The sequence below is a fragment of the Cynocephalus volans genome, chromosome 10 (genome assembly GCF_027409185.1).
Source record: "Cynocephalus volans isolate mCynVol1 chromosome 10, mCynVol1.pri, whole genome shotgun sequence".
NCBI lineage: Eukaryota > Metazoa > Chordata > Mammalia > Dermoptera > Cynocephalidae > Cynocephalus > Cynocephalus volans.
The window spans coordinates 35,662,376-35,681,209 of NC_084469.1; the positions used below are offsets into that span (position 1 = coordinate 35,662,376).

Consider the following 18,834-nt stretch of genomic DNA (forward strand, 5'->3'; position numbering starts at 1 on the left):
CTCATTCTTTGTGTCCATTAACCAATTTCTCTCTAATCTTCCTCTCGCTCTCCTTTCTCCTCCTCTAATAAGTACAGGTCTGTTCTCGCCTTCTGAAAGTTCAACCAGTTATTCTGTTTATTGTTTCTTTTTTTTCCTTGCTGTCTTTGTTTCTATACTAGGTAATCTAGTTTGTCAGCTGGGATTCAAACCCTGTTCTGTTTTCCAAAGTGGTAACGACTACCACTGTGCATGTACTGCTTGGCTTGCTCCTTTTTTGCTTATTGCTTCTACCTGAATAATCTCATGTTGTGCACCTGACACTATGTATGTGTACATATTGCTGTTCACATATTATACGTATAGTTAATATATACTTTCCTTTAAAATTTTTCCTCCCTGCCCCTTTTTTCTTATGCATTTTAGAATGTAGAATATAAAGAATAAAATAAAAGTCACTGTTAATCACTTTATCTGGAGAGAACCCACTAACAGTTTGGTGAATTTATTTCCAGTCTTTTTTATGACTATACATACACACACATTTTCTTTTTTCCTTTTTTTCACTACTTAATATAGTGAATATAATTCATGCCATTAAAAAATCTTTTAAAACAGGTTTTTAAGAATGTTAAAATATTTTATTGTATAGCTATATTTTATTTAATGAGTTTATTATTAGTGGTTAATTTTTTTGCTGTAAATAGTTCTGTGACCAGAATCCTCATACATAATATTTAGGAGTTATCTTTGATGGTTTCCTTAGGAGAGATGCTTAGAAGTAGCAAAGGACATGAATGTTTTAATGGTATAATACATACTGCTCAATTACTTTTGGCATAAGTTGGCACTTTTCCACTCCCTCTGGCAGTGACTGAGAGTGTCCTTGTCACACTCTTTACCCACCTTGTTAATAATAGAAATACATTTAAAAATTATTTAAAAATCATTCCATTTCAGAGTTGATAATTGCTATCTCATTTTTAATTTGTAGTTCTTTGATTACTACTTGTGAAACTTTTTGTTCAGTGTTTATTGACTCATTTAAAGATTGTTTTTTCATGCCTTTTTCTTTTTGTTTTTCCCCCAGGGGGGATGGTATATTCATGTAAGGGCTTCTCATAATTTAAATAATATATAAAATATTAACTTTGCATCTTATTTATTTATTTATAATTGTGGTAAAAAACACACAACATAAAATTTAACATCTTAACCAGTTTTAAGTGTCCGATTCAGTAGTGTTAAATATATGCACACTGTGTGTAACAGATCTCTAGAGCTTCTTCATCTTGCAAACTGAAATGAAACCCATTGAACAGCAGTTCCCTATTTCTCTCTTCCCTCAGCCCCTGATAACCACAGTTCTGCTTTTTGTTCTTGTGACTTCTACTACTTTAGATACTTTAGATATAAGTGCAATCATACAGTATTTGTCTTTTCATGACTGGCTTATTTCACTTAGCATAATGTCTTCAAGGTTTGTCCGTGTTGTAGCTTGTGACAGGATTTCCCTCTTTTTTAGGGCTGAATGTTACATTGTATGTATCTGTTTTCTTTATCTATTCATTGTGGATGGACATTTGGATTGCCTCCTCTTTTGGCTGTTGTGAATAATGCTGCTATGTACATGGGTGTGCAAGTATCTCTTTGATATCCTGTTTTGAATTCTTTTAGATATATACCCAGAAGTGGGGTAACTTTGTATCTTTTTTTTTAACATAACCAGATATTCTATAGGTTAGTTGAATAAGTAGAAAATAAAACTTAACTTTGAGTTAAAAATTCAATATTTGAAAGTAAGAAAAAATTTTAAACTGTTCTGAATACTTTTTTTAAAGCAAGGTATTTCATAGTGATAATTAATAAAAAATACTAACTCATTTGAAATGACAAAAATGCACTTCATTGATTTTTAACAATAATCGCAAAACTACATTATTTCAAAGTGAAAGCAAATGAGTTGGTAAAGAATATCTGTTTTTGTGTCATATAAGTTCACTATGAATTATACTTTGGATGCTGCCCTATTTCCTGCATATGGGCATAGGTGGCTGTTCTTTTAGGTTACAGCATTTTAAAATTCTAAAAGGTCATTTAAACAATAGAGTTATCATTTCTATTCACCTAGAAATGAAAGTTATTATATACTTGTAGAAAATTTATTTTTGAGAAATAGTGATTTAGAAAGAATGTCTTTATGACATTTCAGATGTTACTTTGCCTTTGTTTGTGACATTTTCCAGACTTAAGGCAAGAGCTAGCAGTTCGGGAAAGACAACAGGAAGTAACCAGAAAGTCAGCTCCTAGTTCTCCAACTCTAGACTGTGAAAAGATGGATTCTGCTGTCCAAGCCTCACTCTCTTTGCCAGCTACTCCTGTTGGCAAAGGAACGGAAAACAGTTTTCCTTCACCGAAAGGTTTGTAATGTCTTTTCTTTCTGAGGCTATGTTAGATTATCAATTTAGAAGGGTTTGTTGACAAAGCAGCGATTGCTAAGATTTAAACAGCAATTTCAGTTTGAAAGTTGGTTAAATCTATGAGAGTACTTCAAAAAATTTATGTAAAAGTGGAATTAGATAATTCAAACTTTCTGTGAACTTTTTGAAGACCCCTCGTAGTGTTATGTGAAACAGAAGAAAGGATTGTTTTCCTAGGCCACTCATACATAGAAAACAATGAGATGATGGCTGCATTTAAGACAATAAACTTAATTTAACTTAATAAATTGAGATTATAAAAAGTTAAAGGTTTTTAAGGAGAGTTTATTTTTGAGTATAGCAGTTATATATATTTATATAGATAATTTTAAAAACGTAGAAAAGAAAAAAAGAAAAGTCATCTACAATTTTAAAAACACAGAGAAGAAAATAAAAATAAAAACCATCTGTAACCTTACCATTTAAAGGCAACTACCATTAACATTTTTGGGTTTTTATCTGTCATGGGTGTATTTGTGTACACACAAGTTGCCACACACAAATTTTGGGATCATATTTAAAACCAGTTTGATTTCTTGCTTTTGTCACTTACCATATCATGAGGTCTTTATACACAGAATATACAGAGAATCGTCAAGTTACCATTCAGACTCATGTAAGGCTGGCTTGGATGGACATGCCCATTCTGTTACATGCTTCAGCATCTGCCATTTTCAAAAGTGACATCCAGAGTAACTGAGTAGAACATGGAGAATATTCTTTTTACCGTCAGCCAATGTGTTATTTTAATCCAGATAAGCAGGAAAACCACTAGTAGCCACTAGAGAGAACCTTAGAATGGAATCCTAAAGCTGTCAATTCAGATTTGTTTAGTTTTTGCAGCTGGCAGATCATATTGAGTACTTACCATGTGCTAGACATTTAAAAAGTATATTGACTAATTTAAACTTCACAACAACTTTATGAGATAAGTGCTATTTGCCCCCTTTTACATATGGGTGACTAACCCAGGGTCACATGGTTACCAAATGGCAGAATTTAATTTGTATGCAGCGGTTTCGCGTTCAGCTCGAGAGCGCTTAATCATTATGCCATTATCATCTCTTAAAAATAAGTAGGCCTGGCCGAAAACCTTTGCTGAGGAGTGTGAAAGATGATGTGAATAAACATGATGAGAAATACTGTGATTCTGGACGAGAAGACTTAATGTTGTTAAAACATCCATTCTCCCCAAATCAATGTATAATTTCAATTTTTCTAAGAAAAATCCTAACAGGATTTTTGGAATTAACAAGATGATAAATTTAACAATGTTAAAGTTATTCTGGAACAGTAAATATACAAGAATAGCCAAGAAAAGTTTGCAATAGTCCAATAATAAGGGCCTTTGCCTTTTGAGACACCAAAATATATTTTAACACTATAATATAGTAGCATACTTCTGGTGGAATAGACTGCTAATCCAGTGTAACTGAAATATATTCAAATATTTAGGGAATTCAGTATATGATTATAGTGCCATTTTAGATAAGATGGTTTTTCACTAAATGGTATTAGGACAATTGGCTACTATCCATTTGGAGGAAAAAAATTTAGATATGTACCTTATGTCATAGACAACTATAACTTCCAGGTGAATTAAATGATTTAAATGAAAAAAAAAATTAGAAAAATGGTAGGAGAAACATTTTAATGATAATGAGATGGAAAAAGCCAAGGTTGCCCCCAAAACACAAAGTTTACAAGGTGAATGTCACACTGAGAGATACAGCAAATGTAAGAGAAAGGGTGACTACCATAATGTGTAAGAGCCCTTGCAAAGTTATTAAAGGAAAGACAACCCAGTAGAAAAAAAGTGCAAAGAATAAACATATGATTTCCAGAAAAGGAGAATCAATGACCAGTTATTATGGAAATAAAAATTAAAACAACATGAGTGTCAAATTGGCAAAAAAGGAGAGAGATAATATTTCATATTATTGAGGGCACCACCATACAGATTACTGATATTGGCACAGCTTTTTTAGAGACCATTTTGGCAATATCTATAGAGGTGAAGAAAATGGGCATATGTATTTCAGAACAGTTTGGTATGACCTGGCAGTTCTGTTTTTAGGAATTTTTTCTCCAGAAATACTTGTCTAGATGTTTAAGGATATATGTCTTGTAGCATTATTTGTAATGATGAAAAATTGGATATAATCTAAACATCCATCAGAGAATGGTTAAACCTATTTGTGTTATTTCCACTGTATACTTATCCATAGTTGGAAATAGTATGTTGATTTTGCATTGAGTGTATTTTACTTTGTAATGTCAACAACAAAATCCCAATGTAAAGAGAACTATACATGTAATCACTCACCTTATTTTTCTCTAGCTATACCAAATGGTTTTGGTACCAGTCCACTAACTCCTTCTGCTAGGATATCAGCACTCAACATCGTGGGGGATCTGTTACGGAAAGTAGGGGTAAGTGTCCAATTATTTGTCACTAGGTGTTTCTACTGCCAGGGTATTGGATTATTTCTTAATTTGAAATGAGAGAAGAAAAAAAGAATACCTTCCTGTGGTGAAGGCTGTAATGAAGCTGAGAAGCCAAAGCGTCCAGTGACTAGCAGAGATAGTCCGGATGCACGTGGCCAGGGCTGGACTCGCCGGCACCTCTGCGCAGGGCCTGTGCACTGAGCTCTGAGGTTGCTTGGGTGTTCTTCCCCAGCCCACTGCTGATTCTCCAGCATGACATTGCTGTCCTGGTCTAAAACACTTCCTGTCGGCCTGCTGCATGTCTCGCCCACCCCCTGAGCCTGTCCTTTGCTGCCGTCTACCATTCTCCTGGTCATTCCCTCAGCTTGCATTTTGTGAGACATTACCATTTGGCTTGTGGCATTACTTTTGACTCTTAGTCTTACTTGTCCCTCTGTTTCTGGGCCACCTCAACTTCAGTGCCTTCTCCTAGCTCTAACCTTCTATTCTAGAACAGTTTGGCTTTTGAAATATTAAACTTGCTTTTCTGCTTATTCAGTTTTTTATTCTGTAAAATACCATCTCTTTGACCTTATCAAGAGTAGTTGTCTGTTTTTTTTTTTTTTTTTTTTTTTATGAGTAATCTCTTGCTTTCAATTTCCTTGCTACTCATCCATGATCCCACAGATCACTTACTCTGTTTGCTGTTGACCTCATGGTCTCTTTGGCCATAAGGGAGAACTGCAGTCTGAATCAGCCAAGCAGTTAGATTACTGGAAATGATTATAAAACCATGTGCATTTATGCCACTGTACAGTGAGCATTTCTAGCATTAGCTCCCGTTCCTGTTTCCCTCTGTGACTCTTAACCTCTCCTTTTGAATAATCAACCCTTGCAGCTTCCCACTATCCAATTGCCCCTTCACTTATTTTTTTGTGTGTGACACTTTCTGAAAAAAGTAGAAATTGCATTATATTTTATCTAAAGAGGATATGGAAGGCCGGGACGCAAGGTCCAATGTTTGCCCTTTCTGGCTCATAAAATGGGTTATTTTCTACCCATCAGATCAACTCTAAATCCTCATTTTAATGTTACTATAAAAAGTAATGTGCACAAATCATTCCCACGATATGTAGAGTAATCTTTCCTCACTCCCAAGATAACCATTTTTAAATTCTATTTGTTGTAAGGGTTATGGTATATACCTCTATAACTCGAAGCGATGTGCTTATTTTTCTATGTCTTGATTTAATCAACTTTAAGCAAAAATATGGAGAATTTAACTGAACTCCTTCCAGTGTTTTATTTTTATTTTTTGTCCTTCTGTTGGTTATTCTATACTTTAACTTTCTTAAACCTCTGTTTCTGAATTTATTAGACTATGTTTCAACTCCCTGTTCTCTCCCCGCTCCTCCTGCCCTGATGTCCCTCCTTGAGTTCTCTTTTGGTTGTGAATCTCTATTGGTTGGTTCTGAAAATCGAAAATTAGTCAAACAGCTTTTGTGATATGAAGCCCGTGTACGTATTATTTTCTGTGTTACCACAGAGGAGGTGCTGAACCCTCAGGTCTTTATATTTGAACCACTCAACAGATGAGTGGTTCAGGCAGTTTGTTCTTTGACTGTCATTTGCTCAAAATCATGTCAGGTTTTTCCGTATTTGTCATAGCTAACTTGTACACGCTGTTCTTTCTCCTGGCGTTTCTAATTACCTTTCTTTCTCGTGGGTGGAAGAAACACACCCTTTCCTTGCTGTGTGTCTGTGTCTTCCAGCATCGTATTCACACTCTTCACCGAATGCCCCCATGTGCTTCTAGGCCTGCTGCGCTGCCAGCGCCCTTCAGTTTCTCTTCATTACACTCTTGGGTTTGTTCTGCCTTTTCCTCCCCCCCACGTTGTTGTCTTTCCTTGTTCCTTGTTTTGCTTTAGTACTCTAAGTAATTTATTTGGAAGTGGTGCATGAAAGTTTAACTTGGAGTCTGTGCATTCAGCTCACAGTCCGTCTTCTAAGATGTCACCAAAACTTTTGGTCTGCTGTTATCTGCCAGCCCCTGCGAGCTTTTATGGATATTTCATTTTATATGTCTTTACACTATGTTGTCCACTGACTTGAACTGGAAACTCCTTCTCTGCTCTTATGTCCCCTTACAGGGAACTTCAGGGTCATCTGATTTAGACTTCTTTGATTTCCTCTGTCACCTCTGTTATTACCCTTCTGCCACTACCTCTGTCTGTAGCCATTCTTCCTTCTGTCCCAGCGATAAAGTGTCATTTTCCTGCCCATGGCTCATTTTGTCCGTCTGTGCTTTGGATCTTATTCCTTCTAAACTTCTTATCGTTATTTCTCCTATATCTTCAGCCTTTTTATATATTAGAGGGTACTTGAAAGAGTTTGTGGAAAAATGGAATTTAAAGTTAACGCAAATATTTCCACGAACTATTTGAAGACCCTTGTGTGTGTGTTATAATATTTATATGTACCATTTATGTATTACTCATTATAGATGTATATACTTTATATGTAATATTTATGTATTACATATTACATAGTTTTTTAATCTTAAAAAGCAAAAATAAAAGCAGCTATTTTTTCCTTTTACCTTACATATTTCTTTAGCCATCGCCTTGTCTCTTCCCTTTACAGCGAAGCTTTTTGAAAGTGTATTTTCATTTATTGTTAGCATTCTGTATTGCTGATCTGCTTCTCTGATGTCTTACGGCTGCTCCTTTTAGTCATCTGCTGAGTATTTATCTGCCCACCCTTTCAGTGTTGGTTTTACTCAGAGTTCTGTCCTTGATTTTCTGATCTTATTATTTACAACCATGGTTTTAGCTACCACTCTGTGTGGATATCTTTCAAATCTTAATTTCTAGACCTCTCTTTTCACCTGAAAAGACCCAGTACTTGCACTTGGATGTCTTACTGATGCTCAAACATTACTTGTGCCTGCTACGGGATAGATGCAGACATTGGAATGAATGAACGAGTGTCTTGAATACAGGGAATTAATGGTTCTCAGTTTCTACTGCATATGTGTATATTTAACAAGTAATTGAATCATGTTTATTCAGAGCTTGTCCTACAAGGTCATAACCTCCCTTCTTTCTGTTGTTAATTTACTAGCTCACTGTACTTTTGACATAGGAAAGAAGAGAAAGAAGTTTCAGTCTGTTTTTGTTGCTGTTTCTTAGCAGCTCCTATTGAAATTATGAGGGAAGGAGGTCTGTATGGATTTTCGAAGCGTGAAGTATATGTTACCTGTGAATATAATTTATGCATTCCTAATCCTTTAGTGTCATGGATAATAGGAATGGACTGTATTTTTGTCTTTTTTTTTTTTTTTTCTGCCATGGATTGTATTTTCATTCTTGTCGTTTGATTTGGTTGAAATGTTAATGGGAAGTGGGAGTTGATGACATCTGTGTGTGTGCAGATGAGAATCTTCATGTTCTGTTCTCTTCATGTCATCTGTTTGCTGGTAGAGCCTGACCCTTGCCAGGTGTTGTGACAGATGCAAAGTAAGGTTACCTGATTTAGAGGTAAATGCCAAAGGGCCAGTGTCATTTGCAAGTGAACTATTTAATTATAAAAAGGATATCAGTTAAACATTTTATAGTGTGCTCTCAGAAATACAGTAGCTTTTAATTTCACATGAGGTGTTATAAATACTCTTCTCCATTGTGATGCTGTAGAAAAAACTAAACTGAAGAACCTAGAGAAAGAATTGGCTGCATTAAAAAAATTCTCAATTGTTTTTGGGTTCTTTATTATACTTTCTCCCAAAACATTCACACCCAGATATCCACACCCACCCCCCACTCCCCCAACACCAACGAGCAAATGGTCTGCAATTTAGAAACAAACAGTGGATGGGGTGAGGAGACCTGGGATCTGTCTGTACCTTCGTGTGCCACATTTTTCTTAGTTGTAGTACAAGAGGAATAAATAAAAAATTCTGAGCTCATTGGAAAGTGAGTCAGCATAAACATCCCCTCCTTCTATTGGAACGGTGATTGATTATGGCTTAACTAACCACCAATATCAACTGAGAGAGGTTTGATGCTTGAAATGAAAATTTGCATTTCAAACCATTTCTATGTGCAACTACTGTTTTGACAACCAAATAATTCTTTTCCTTTTGTAGGCTTTAGAATCCAAATTAGCAGCTTGCAGGAATTTTGCAAAGGACCAAGCATCACGAAAATCCTATATTTCAGGGAATGTTAACTGTGGGGTGATGAATAGCAACGGCACAAAATTCTCTCGATCAGGGCATACATCTTTCTTCGACAAAGGGTAAGTCCTGGACATTTCGGGTGATGATTTTTTGAGCAGTTAAGTTTCAGACTATTAAGTGAGCTTACTGAAACCTTGAAAAGATAAACTCAGTTTTATAAACCTACCTGATGCCTGTTATCTTTCAAATCTTAGGGGACATGAAACCTGTTATTATAGTCTTCTAGTCCCTGTGGAGTCTGTTGCCCTGGGAACCCTGAGTCTGAAGCTTCTGTCCTTGGAAGCAGACTCTTGAAAGGCAGCAGTGCGAGGCTCTGGAGGGTCAAGATACCTGTGATATGGTTGCTGTTTTCAAGTTGCTCACAGGCTAGTAGACTTCCTTAGCAAATATTTTTTTAAGGGTAGAAGAGAACACTGTGATTATGTATATGCAAACTCTATAACAAACCTTCTGTCTGAATATTGGAGAAAAATGTAAAGGCCTGAAGTATTTAGACACTGGATCAGATATGGTTTAGGAGATACAACTTTTGTATGAAGTGAAGATGTTTTTTGGGAATTGAAATTTTTTAAAAAATTGCCTTAAGATTGAAGCAGTGATACATCCTTAATGCAAAAAAATTTCAGTTGGTATGCAAGTATATGAAGTAAAACATAAATGTTTTCTGCTCTCACACTATTTTTGCATTCCTTGCAGTTATTCTGACACAAGTAAAATTATATTTTTATGTATCTGCTATAAGCTTGTCGCATCACACTCATGGGATTATATTTTAAATATTGCTTTGCAGCATCCCTATGATGACATTTATTGCCAGTATCTTTCCATGTCAGTATATTGTTCTACCTCAATTTTTTTTTTTTTTTTTTTAAATACTGCATGATTATACTCTTATAATGGGTATGCCTTAATATAGGTAACTGGTTAGGACCTGTGGTCTGGGGATGCTGTCCATGTTACCTAAGGCGGTTGTTACTAGAACAGCAACTGAGGTGCCCATGATCCCTTGTCACCGCTCTGCTTTGAGCCATAGAGGCAGTTCTTTCTTGTTTTTCTGTGAAGTCATGCTGATACAATTCTAGATATTTTCACAGTTTCTTAAAGGAGCTTGTGTTTTCTGTTGTCCTCAGTAATTACAGCACATTTATGGAGGACCTGATTTGGTGCACAGACTGCTCTAGAAAGGGTCTTATTGTCCATCCTTGTAGTGGAGTGTTCTGGTTTATCTCTGTCCCTTAAGAGAATACTACCCAGAAGTATACACATTTCATTAAGAATGTTCTATTAAAAGCATATTCTAAAATATCAATATATAAATCAGAACTTTATTCTAACCATGGGGTTCCTCAGGTGGGGTAAGTATAAAATTAATTTTCCTCAGGCTTAGGAGTTTCAGGCAAACTTGGAGTGCCCCTGTTTTTATACTGTAATGGTAAATGGAATGGACAGATGTTTTTACACTATGGTAGCCACTTCCCCTAAACGATATGGAGAAAGTGTAGGGGTCGTCTTCATGAGTGTTGGAAACAGTGTCTAGTTATTTTTTTCTGCATCTTGTAATGACCTCCAATAGAGTAGTTATTAGTCTGTCTCTGGAATCACATTTCTTGGTGGGCCTCAGGTACCTTATGACGTGAGAACAGGCACAAACCATAAATGGATTGGTTGGGCCAGTGCCTTTGCGGTGTGGAAAGTCCTTAAGGACAGTCACTGTGAGGGAGGGATAACGTGGTCCGCTCAGCTCACTGCTCCTGCCGTTCACTTGCCTCCTGCCACAGAGCACCAGGCCAGGGGTGGCCCAGAGATGAACTGCTCTTAGGGAGAGGTAGAAAATTCAGTGTAAGCTGAACCCAGGAGTGGGCCTTGGGCTGTCTGACTGAACCCCTGTCCCCTGAGGACCATCCTGGATGCAGGTGTAGGCTTTATTTCCCAACCTGAACCTGGAAATGTGCTTCCTGATAAAAACAGTTATAGATGATACTTGGTTTTACATTGTACAAATTTTATATTGTTTTGTTTCTATTAAGAATTAAGGATGCTTTTGTGGGCTGGCCTTTGTTCAGGTGTTTAGCTTACATGATAAGTGGCTTGTACATGCACACTGAAGTATTAACCTGCTACTGCTTGAGTTGTCTTTGTCTAGTTGCCATATTTCCGAGGATGACTCTTTGGTGGGTTTTGCTGTGTTTTCACTTCTTGCTGCTTTGCTTTGATTCTGGCTTCCTTCTGGCCTGCCTGGCTTTTTACCTTTGGTCTTTCCTCCTGCTGACTTATTGACTAGAGAAAAACTAAGATGGTATGTGCCTGCTACCAAAGGAAGGGGGCGGGGGAATATCCTAATTCCCAGATCCACTATTAAATTTGGCAGGTTAAAAAAAGGCAGTTTTTATAGAAGTGTGACTTGTAGTTTCAGCGTGAGAAAAAGCTCCCCATTTTAAAAAGCCTTTGGCTTTAGAGCTTGCCTGTCCTACCTGTCACTGCTGAGGAGTCTGTGTGTAGTGCTGTCAGTATAACTTACTAGTGCTACTGGAGACTACAGGAGGTTTGTGTGTGTGTGCATGTGTGTGGTGTACATGTGCTCACCCCGCCTTCCCACCCTCCTCACAACCTTCAGATGCAATGCAGACTTACCATGTAAAACAATATACCTTAACTAGGTATTGCTTTATGGGATTCAAAAGTATTTTATAAATTCTGGGTATTTGAGGGCTTCTTGGATTCAGGATCTTATCTAGTCTGCCAGTCCCTAAAGCGTGGGTCACTGTGTCTACTTCTCAGTGTTGCTCTGTCTCTTCCAACCAATAATAGCTCTTTATATCGCCCATCTAAAAGGATACAAATCTCGTGTGTAGTATAGTCACTTGAATTCTTTCAAAAGCATTCTTTTTTGTCCATAACTTTTATTTAGTTTCTTATGTATCACTTGACCTATTTTAATAAGCCAATCTGATTTCTTTTGGGCTGTGTGTAGGTGGGCATGAACTAATTTTAGGGCATGGTGTGTGAAAATAGTATTTGTATTACTGTTTAATGTTTTTCCTTTTTTTTTTATTAGGCAAGAAAAAGTCATATTTCCCACGTTGTTCATGGGTAACTGAATTTGTTTGCTGTGCTCTTTTTCATTCTTTCTTAATCACGGTGTGTGGTGGAAGACACATAAACAAACTAGTTTTACTAATTGCATGGGGCTGATTCAGCTTTAACCAACTTACAGCCCATGAATGCACTTTCAAGATCCTGTTTGACTTGACTGTATACCATTATTCAGCTGTGCGAAACAAAAAGAAATTAGTTGCAGTGGTCCTGGGGCAGCTGTGAGTAGCACGCCTGATAGCACTCCTGATACGGGTGCTGCGGTGATGATGTCTGAGTCTGGGGGTGGGGTGGAGGGTCACTGTCTGGCCCTAGGATCACATGCAACTGTCTTCGTGGGACTGGGGTTCTTCCTGTGGTCCTGTTGCTTCTGCATTCTCCAGAATGATGATGAAGCCTTGCTGCAGAGGGACTCCCTTGCCTCTGCTCTCACCCCGTGTTCCCAAACTAAATTGGAATGCTAGATGGGGACGTGCGTGTAAGATCCACCTTTCAGAGCTGCTTTTCAATTTGCAAAGCCTGCGCTGGGGACTGGAGCTGCTGGAGCTGTTCTGAGCTTCCATTTATCCTTCGAAATAGGGAGACTCAGGGTCTGGAGTGTGCCTGCCTGCTCCTCTGAATTAGCTCTTGCCCACCCTCATTTTTTCTCTACTGCCCTCTCAGGTATGGCTGTCTCTGCTGCTGTGACAGATCCAGAGTTTCCATCCTTTGTCTCTGCTGCATTAGATTTGTTGTCCTCCTGACTCTCTCCTAAATGTGCAGTGGTTCTTTCCCTTATTCACTTCTTCCTGGCCATTTTACAGCTGATCTTAGTACCTTGTCTTAGCTGCATTCTCTTATTTGTCAGACTCCTAAACTAGATGTTGGTGGTCAGATCATGAAATTTCATGGCTTCTGGAGCCTTTGTTACATAGATGGTCCACAGCTCTGTGCCTCCATCCCTGCCCGCGCTCTCTCCATTGAGTCCCGATGTCCACTGGGACGTCTCCCTTTAGCCCTTTCACTGCTCCCTGAAACCAGATGTGGTGTGTGTAGAGGTATTTCTACTCTTGGAAACCTTCTCCCTTGCACAATTTTGTAGGTCCCCTGAGGGACCTCACCAGACCCATAATCCCGCCTGCAGGGGCAGCCTTCTTCTCCCTCTGGTCTTTAACTTCCCACTTCTTGACTCAGAAGAGAGGGGTAGGTGAGACCCTGGCGGGTTGTCATTCTCTGTCTGGTCCACTTACCTTCAGATCAGGAGTTTCATTTCCATCCACAGAGAAAGTGTTTATCTAGTTTTAGTCCCCCCTTTGTATTCTGGATTGCACTGCTTATTTTTCCCACTAAGGTTGACCTGCATCGTGGGCACTGAAGTGGTTGCTCTCTCAGGGCTGCCACGTGGTCTCTGACCGGGAGCAGGCTGAGAAAGGACAGTGGCCTGGGCATCTGGGGACAGGTTATGGGCCCAACTTCCCCATTGTGGGCTCACTGTGAGCTCGGGTTAATGACTGGACCTTCTCCTGCTTTGGTTTCTTTAGCACTGTAACAGTGGAGGTGAACTTGATGTTCTTTAAAGGTCCATCTAACTTGAAAATGCCAGAATCCCGGCCCCAAACCTGCAAGTGGAACCATCCTCATGCCTGCTGCTCTTGGACGCCCCTGTGGACCAGGTGCCAGATTCTTCTTGGCCACCAACAGTGCTCCCTTTCTGCTGAGCTTTGGGGGCTGTCTGCAGTACAGCTTGCCCTGCCGCCGTGGTGGGTGAGGCTGGGAATCTGAGGTTCATGTGTTGAAAGCTCAAGCTGTTTTGAGGCCTACCTGGTTCTCCCAGAGGTTTCTAGGAGAAGCAGGCATTGGAGACTCTGGGACTGGCCAGACAAATGACAGACAGGGTTGTTATATGAGGGCTGCAGTGGCAAGTAGAATGTGGCCCCTGGTCCCAGAAGAGGCACAGGCATGTAGCCTAGAGAGAACGGGGAGGGATGATTTAAAGTTTTTGAGTGGGATGAAGCTCAAAAACCAGACCTCCCACAGCCCCCAGAGGAAATGAGAAAACCCAAGCTTCCCATCAATGAAGTCGGACAACGTGCAAAAGGGAGAAATTACATTTGTCAGAGCCTCCCACCGCTGCTCTTGGTCTCTGTGTGTGTCGCTTGATTTCAAACTCCAAATATATGAGGGTACTTCACAAAGTTCACAGAAAAATAGCATTGAAAGATAATATGAATCTTTCCATGAACTTTTTGAAGTTCCCACATGTATTCTGAGCTCAGTTTCTTTAGACGTGAACTCTGTTTCTTAGCGGTTCTGTGTCAAGACTGCATGCCCATTTTCTTGTGAGATTATACTCACCTCTTCAATGTGTGAAACAGTTGTCTTTGCAGGGAATGTGTCTGCACTTTCTTTCTTAGGAGAACCTCTCTCCATGAGTCTGTATTCGACTCCCTGGACCCCTCTGATGAGTAGGTGAGGGGCAGTGGTGGGCACTGTGGTACAGCGCAGCCCTATAGTTGGCTGCATCTCCCAAATTGTCAGTGGGACAGATTTTGCTGGGAAGTTTTCAGGATGGAAAGGCTGAAGTGGCCTCCTGAGAGAGGTTCCCGGCCTCGCACTCTGCTCTGCTGCTTCCTGTGCTGTGCTGCCTTGTGGGTGGGGCTGGGAGCTCTGCATGGCTGGAGCTGGGTGTGGGTCCGGGCTGCAGGCTTTTGTGCTGGGCTGGGCTGCCTGCGCATGCATCTGCAGAGAAAAGCCTACCCACCTGGCTTTGCTGCCAAACAATTCTCATGAAGTTATTCTTCTCCCCCTATTCAGATACATCATAGGAGATTTGGAAAATAAAAAAGTATAAAGTAGCAAGTAAAATTTACCCTCAACCCAGAGGGAAGAAAAGTAACTTGTTAAATTTTCCTTCTATGATATGTATGATTTTATATACATATATGTGTGCGTGTATATGTGTGTGTATATATGAGTGCATGTGTGTATATATACATACACACGTATATACACATGTACATACATATACACACACATACCCACACACTCTAGATTTAGCTACATAGATATTAATGTCCGTCTATATAAGAGGTTATAGTCTAGAATCTAGAATATTTACTGTTTACTTATTTTCCTTCATTTTTGACATCACTGAACATATACAGTTTGATAACCTGCTTCTTTTTCTAATTAGCTTTAATTATATTCTGAGTATTTTCCCATGCTATTAAAAAACTCTGTGGAATGTATTTTTAGTGGTTGTATAAATACTTCATTATTTGGTTTTACTATTATTTATTTAACTAGTTCCCTATTGCCAGACATTTAGATTTGCTCTGCGGGGAAAAAATCAGGACTATGGCCACAGTGGCCAGTGTGATCAAGTTGTCAGGAAGGGTACGTGGTCTTGGTACCCAGGACTGCTGAATTCTCATCTTTAACCAACTGATGCTTTCTAACCAACACACGTATACTTCCCATGGGCCATCAGGACCCTACTGTGGGCCAGGAAGAGGAATAGTTTTAGAAAGCAGATGAATTCCTTGTGTGTAGAGTGATTGTAAATGATAGTTTCTCTTTCTCTTCCCCCTTCCCTCCCTTCTCTGCTCTGGTCACCCCCACAGGGCAGTAAACGGCTTTGACCCAGCTCCTCCTCCTCCTGGCCTGGGCTCCTCGCGCCCGTCGTCAGCACCGGGTATGCTGCCTCTCAGTGTGTGAGTCCCGGCCTCCAGGTGGGGGCTCCTGCCCTCCTCCAATGACCCAGGACACCCACGCCTCACCCCTCGGTGCCTGGGCCCAGCCCCGTGCCCCTCCGTCTGCCTCCCCTGGGCGGGCAGAGGGCGGGCTGCATGCAGTGGCAGCTGCCGAGCCCTGCCCAGCCCCAGGACTCTGCGCGATATCAATACTGGCTATTTTCTCTTCTCGCCGTAGTGCCGTTGGTTTCACATGATTGCACTTTTGTGGGTCACAAGGTGATACATACATGTATTACTTGGTCACTGGATGCAGAAGTACCCATTCATCACACCTGCCTCATAGCCCACACTCTGCTGTACCCATAGGATTTAGTTGTGTTTAAGACATTGCACAGTTTCTAGAAGTTCTCCCCCAAATCAGGTCGATGTGTGCCCTCCTCCTGAGCTCCCACCCAAGCATCTTTAGTGCTCATGATCATGTGTCCCCCACGCCACTCCTCACAGTTTGGACCTGTTTCTGGCAAAGAGTCAGGAAGGTCACTGAATTAGGGAACATTTTCTGCACCTTCTGATTTTACTTAAGCAGTTAGCATTCCATAGACTTGCCTCGCAAAGCAGCAAAACGCCCGTCCGAGCCCCACTGGCAGGAGCCTCGGGGCCTGGGCACACACAGGGCTGAGCCTCTGTGCCGTCTCCTCCTCCATGTGCCTCAGACTTGGGGGAGGAGGGGCCACCTCCTTGCCAGCTTTTCAGTCCTTCAGTTAAATGACATCTTCAGAGTGTTTTTGTTTTCTCTTCTGAGGGCCTGTTCAGTTGTGTTAGGAAGGGTTGAGTGGCCTGATTCCTGGGACGGGCCAATGCCAGCTCCTGGGGGGCAGACTGACCAAAAGTGGTTGTCCCTGTGCACCCTTTGATTACTCTCATGCTGCATTTACTGTTTACATTTGTTTTATTGTACATAGGTTTGTAAACATGATTGCCTAAGATATTTGTATATAACTTGGGCTTTGTAGCTTTTATTTATTCAGAACTCATATGGCATGTTAATGACTTATGATGGTGTCCTACTCTGGGCAGTGTATAGGATCATCATGTGGTTTAAAAAGAAACAAAATACATCCCCTCCAAAAAAATCTTTTAATGTGGAAACAATAAATTTCACAGAAAAAAAGGATTGAGGTTCTTTTATTGGGTTCCTGCCATCCCATGAGAGAAGAGCTGGAGCACACAGAGCCAGGTTCAAAGGCCACTTCTGCTCTGACTTGGAACGTGCACATGGACAACAGCTGTGGAATGGGACAAAGAAGATTTCAGGTGGCCTCAGAAGATGTCCGTGCACTGAGAGGGCGTGCTTATGCCAGTTCTTGGTGCTGGTTTCCAGTCTTAGCTGTGATTTCCAGAAGTAGCCTGAGAATGGCCCAAGTCCCATGTGAAAATCTGAGGACAGACGAGGACATTGAGGGAGGAAGCCTGTTAGGTCCTGGAGTAACTGGGACGGATCCAGGAGGTGATCCTCCAGCTGTGCTGCCTTTCGTGACAAATGTCATTCTGGGATTAGAGGTTACTTAGGTCTGGGTTTCTCTCATCTCTCTGGTTGACGCTTGCAAGTGAGATATTTGGTAGCAAGACAAAGTGACACGTTGAGGAATGTGTGAAGTGGGGGTCTGTATGAGCGCATCAGATTCTGAACACTGCTTATAACAGCATAAACAGTATACTTTAGAGTTTTAAAACTACAAATGAAAATTAAGTGAGTCAAATTCCTAAGTGAATAAGAAACACTAAGTAGGATACATTTTCAAACATTTCTTCTGTCAGTATATGGGCAGGAATATCTGCTGGTTGTTCCTGGAGATTTTGTCCTGAATCAACCGGAGAGACACATGCAGTGGTTGGTGTGTGTGCTGTGCCCAGTTGTGCTGCAGTGTAGCTGAAAAGAAAACTCTCAGGTCTCTCACTGGTGTGCAGCAACTCCCAGCTGCTTTCCCACCATCACTGGGAAGATTGGGTTAGAGCAGATATTTCAACATTTAGCAGACCTCTTTGTTTATGCAGGTACCCCAAATCTAAAACGAGAATTATTCTGGTTAAAGCAAAGATGAGGTTTGGAGCCCTGAATCCTTGTCCCTGGCTCCCCAATAATTTCTCAGTTCCTTTGCAGCTGAATACCTCTGGGCTTATCTCATCCAGAACTGTTCTGTCCATTGCTGGTCAGTTGATAGTGGGGGGAGAGGTCCTGGACGCAGGGTCCCACTTGTCATTCACTGGATGTCACCACTGGTTTGGGTCCAGGAGAACACAGGCAAGGTCCCTGAAAGGGCAGCACTTCCAGGCTTATTCCCAGCCCCTTCAGGAGGAGGCCCCTGGCCCCCACAACACTTATTTTTCTGTTTTATGACTGTAGCAGCCCTTGGCATATGACCCCACGAGGAAACTGGTTGACTCCTTGGACCTCAATTTCAACTTTCTGTTTGAATTATGTGGCTCTAGATGTTACTTTGTACTTGCCCAAATAGAGTCTTTGTTACCTGGCATGAGTGTTACTGCTTATGATGGCCTGTCTACCTAAGGCTTGCCTCTGAGTACATTCTCTTCCCAGGGCTGCTGGTTGCCTGATTTTGGCGAGCTCTCATTGACACCTCAGCTATACCAGGAGGTGAAGGACAGCCTCATGCCTCCAGAGGTTTTCTCACCCACTTACTCCCAAAACATCTTCTTGGATGAGAGGAGCCAGCACTTCCATTTCTTTCATCCCAGAGTGTCCAGAAACTATACCCCTCACTCAGTTAAGAGCTCAGAGCCAAAGCTGGGATCTGGAGTTACAAGTGAGGCAGATGACAACCACACAGAAGTGACCTTGAGAGCAGAATAAGCTGCTTTACCGTAGTTTACAGAAGGAACAGTGGGCCCAGGAGTTGACTTGCTTGAGCTCACATAGCTAGCT

The 18,834-nt window shown here is 40.5% G+C and overlaps 1 protein-coding gene across 6 annotated transcripts in view; it reads left to right on the forward strand.

Annotated features, from left to right (window-relative positions):
- Window positions 1-17,062, forward strand: part of NDEL1 (nudE neurodevelopment protein 1 like 1) — a 33,719-nt gene extending 16,657 nt beyond the window's left edge. The window contains exons 6-11 of one of the 6 annotated variants that reach the window (XM_063111790.1): window positions 2,226-2,399; window positions 4,801-4,892; window positions 9,031-9,182; window positions 12,179-12,213; window positions 14,571-14,664; window positions 15,819-17,062. In XM_063111790.1, the coding sequence (XP_062967860.1) occupies window positions 2,226-2,399; window positions 4,801-4,892; window positions 9,031-9,182; window positions 12,179-12,213; window positions 14,571-14,664; window positions 15,819-15,912 (641 nt within the window). In that variant the 3' untranslated portion in view covers window positions 15,913-17,062. The remainder of the gene's footprint in view (window positions 1-2,225; window positions 2,400-4,800; window positions 4,893-9,030; window positions 9,183-12,178; window positions 12,214-14,570; window positions 14,665-15,818) is intronic. The other 5 variants (XM_063111791.1, XM_063111792.1, XM_063111793.1 and 2 more) reach the window with 5 other exon arrangements.
- The last annotated feature ends 1,772 nt before the right edge of the window (window positions 17,063-18,834 follow it).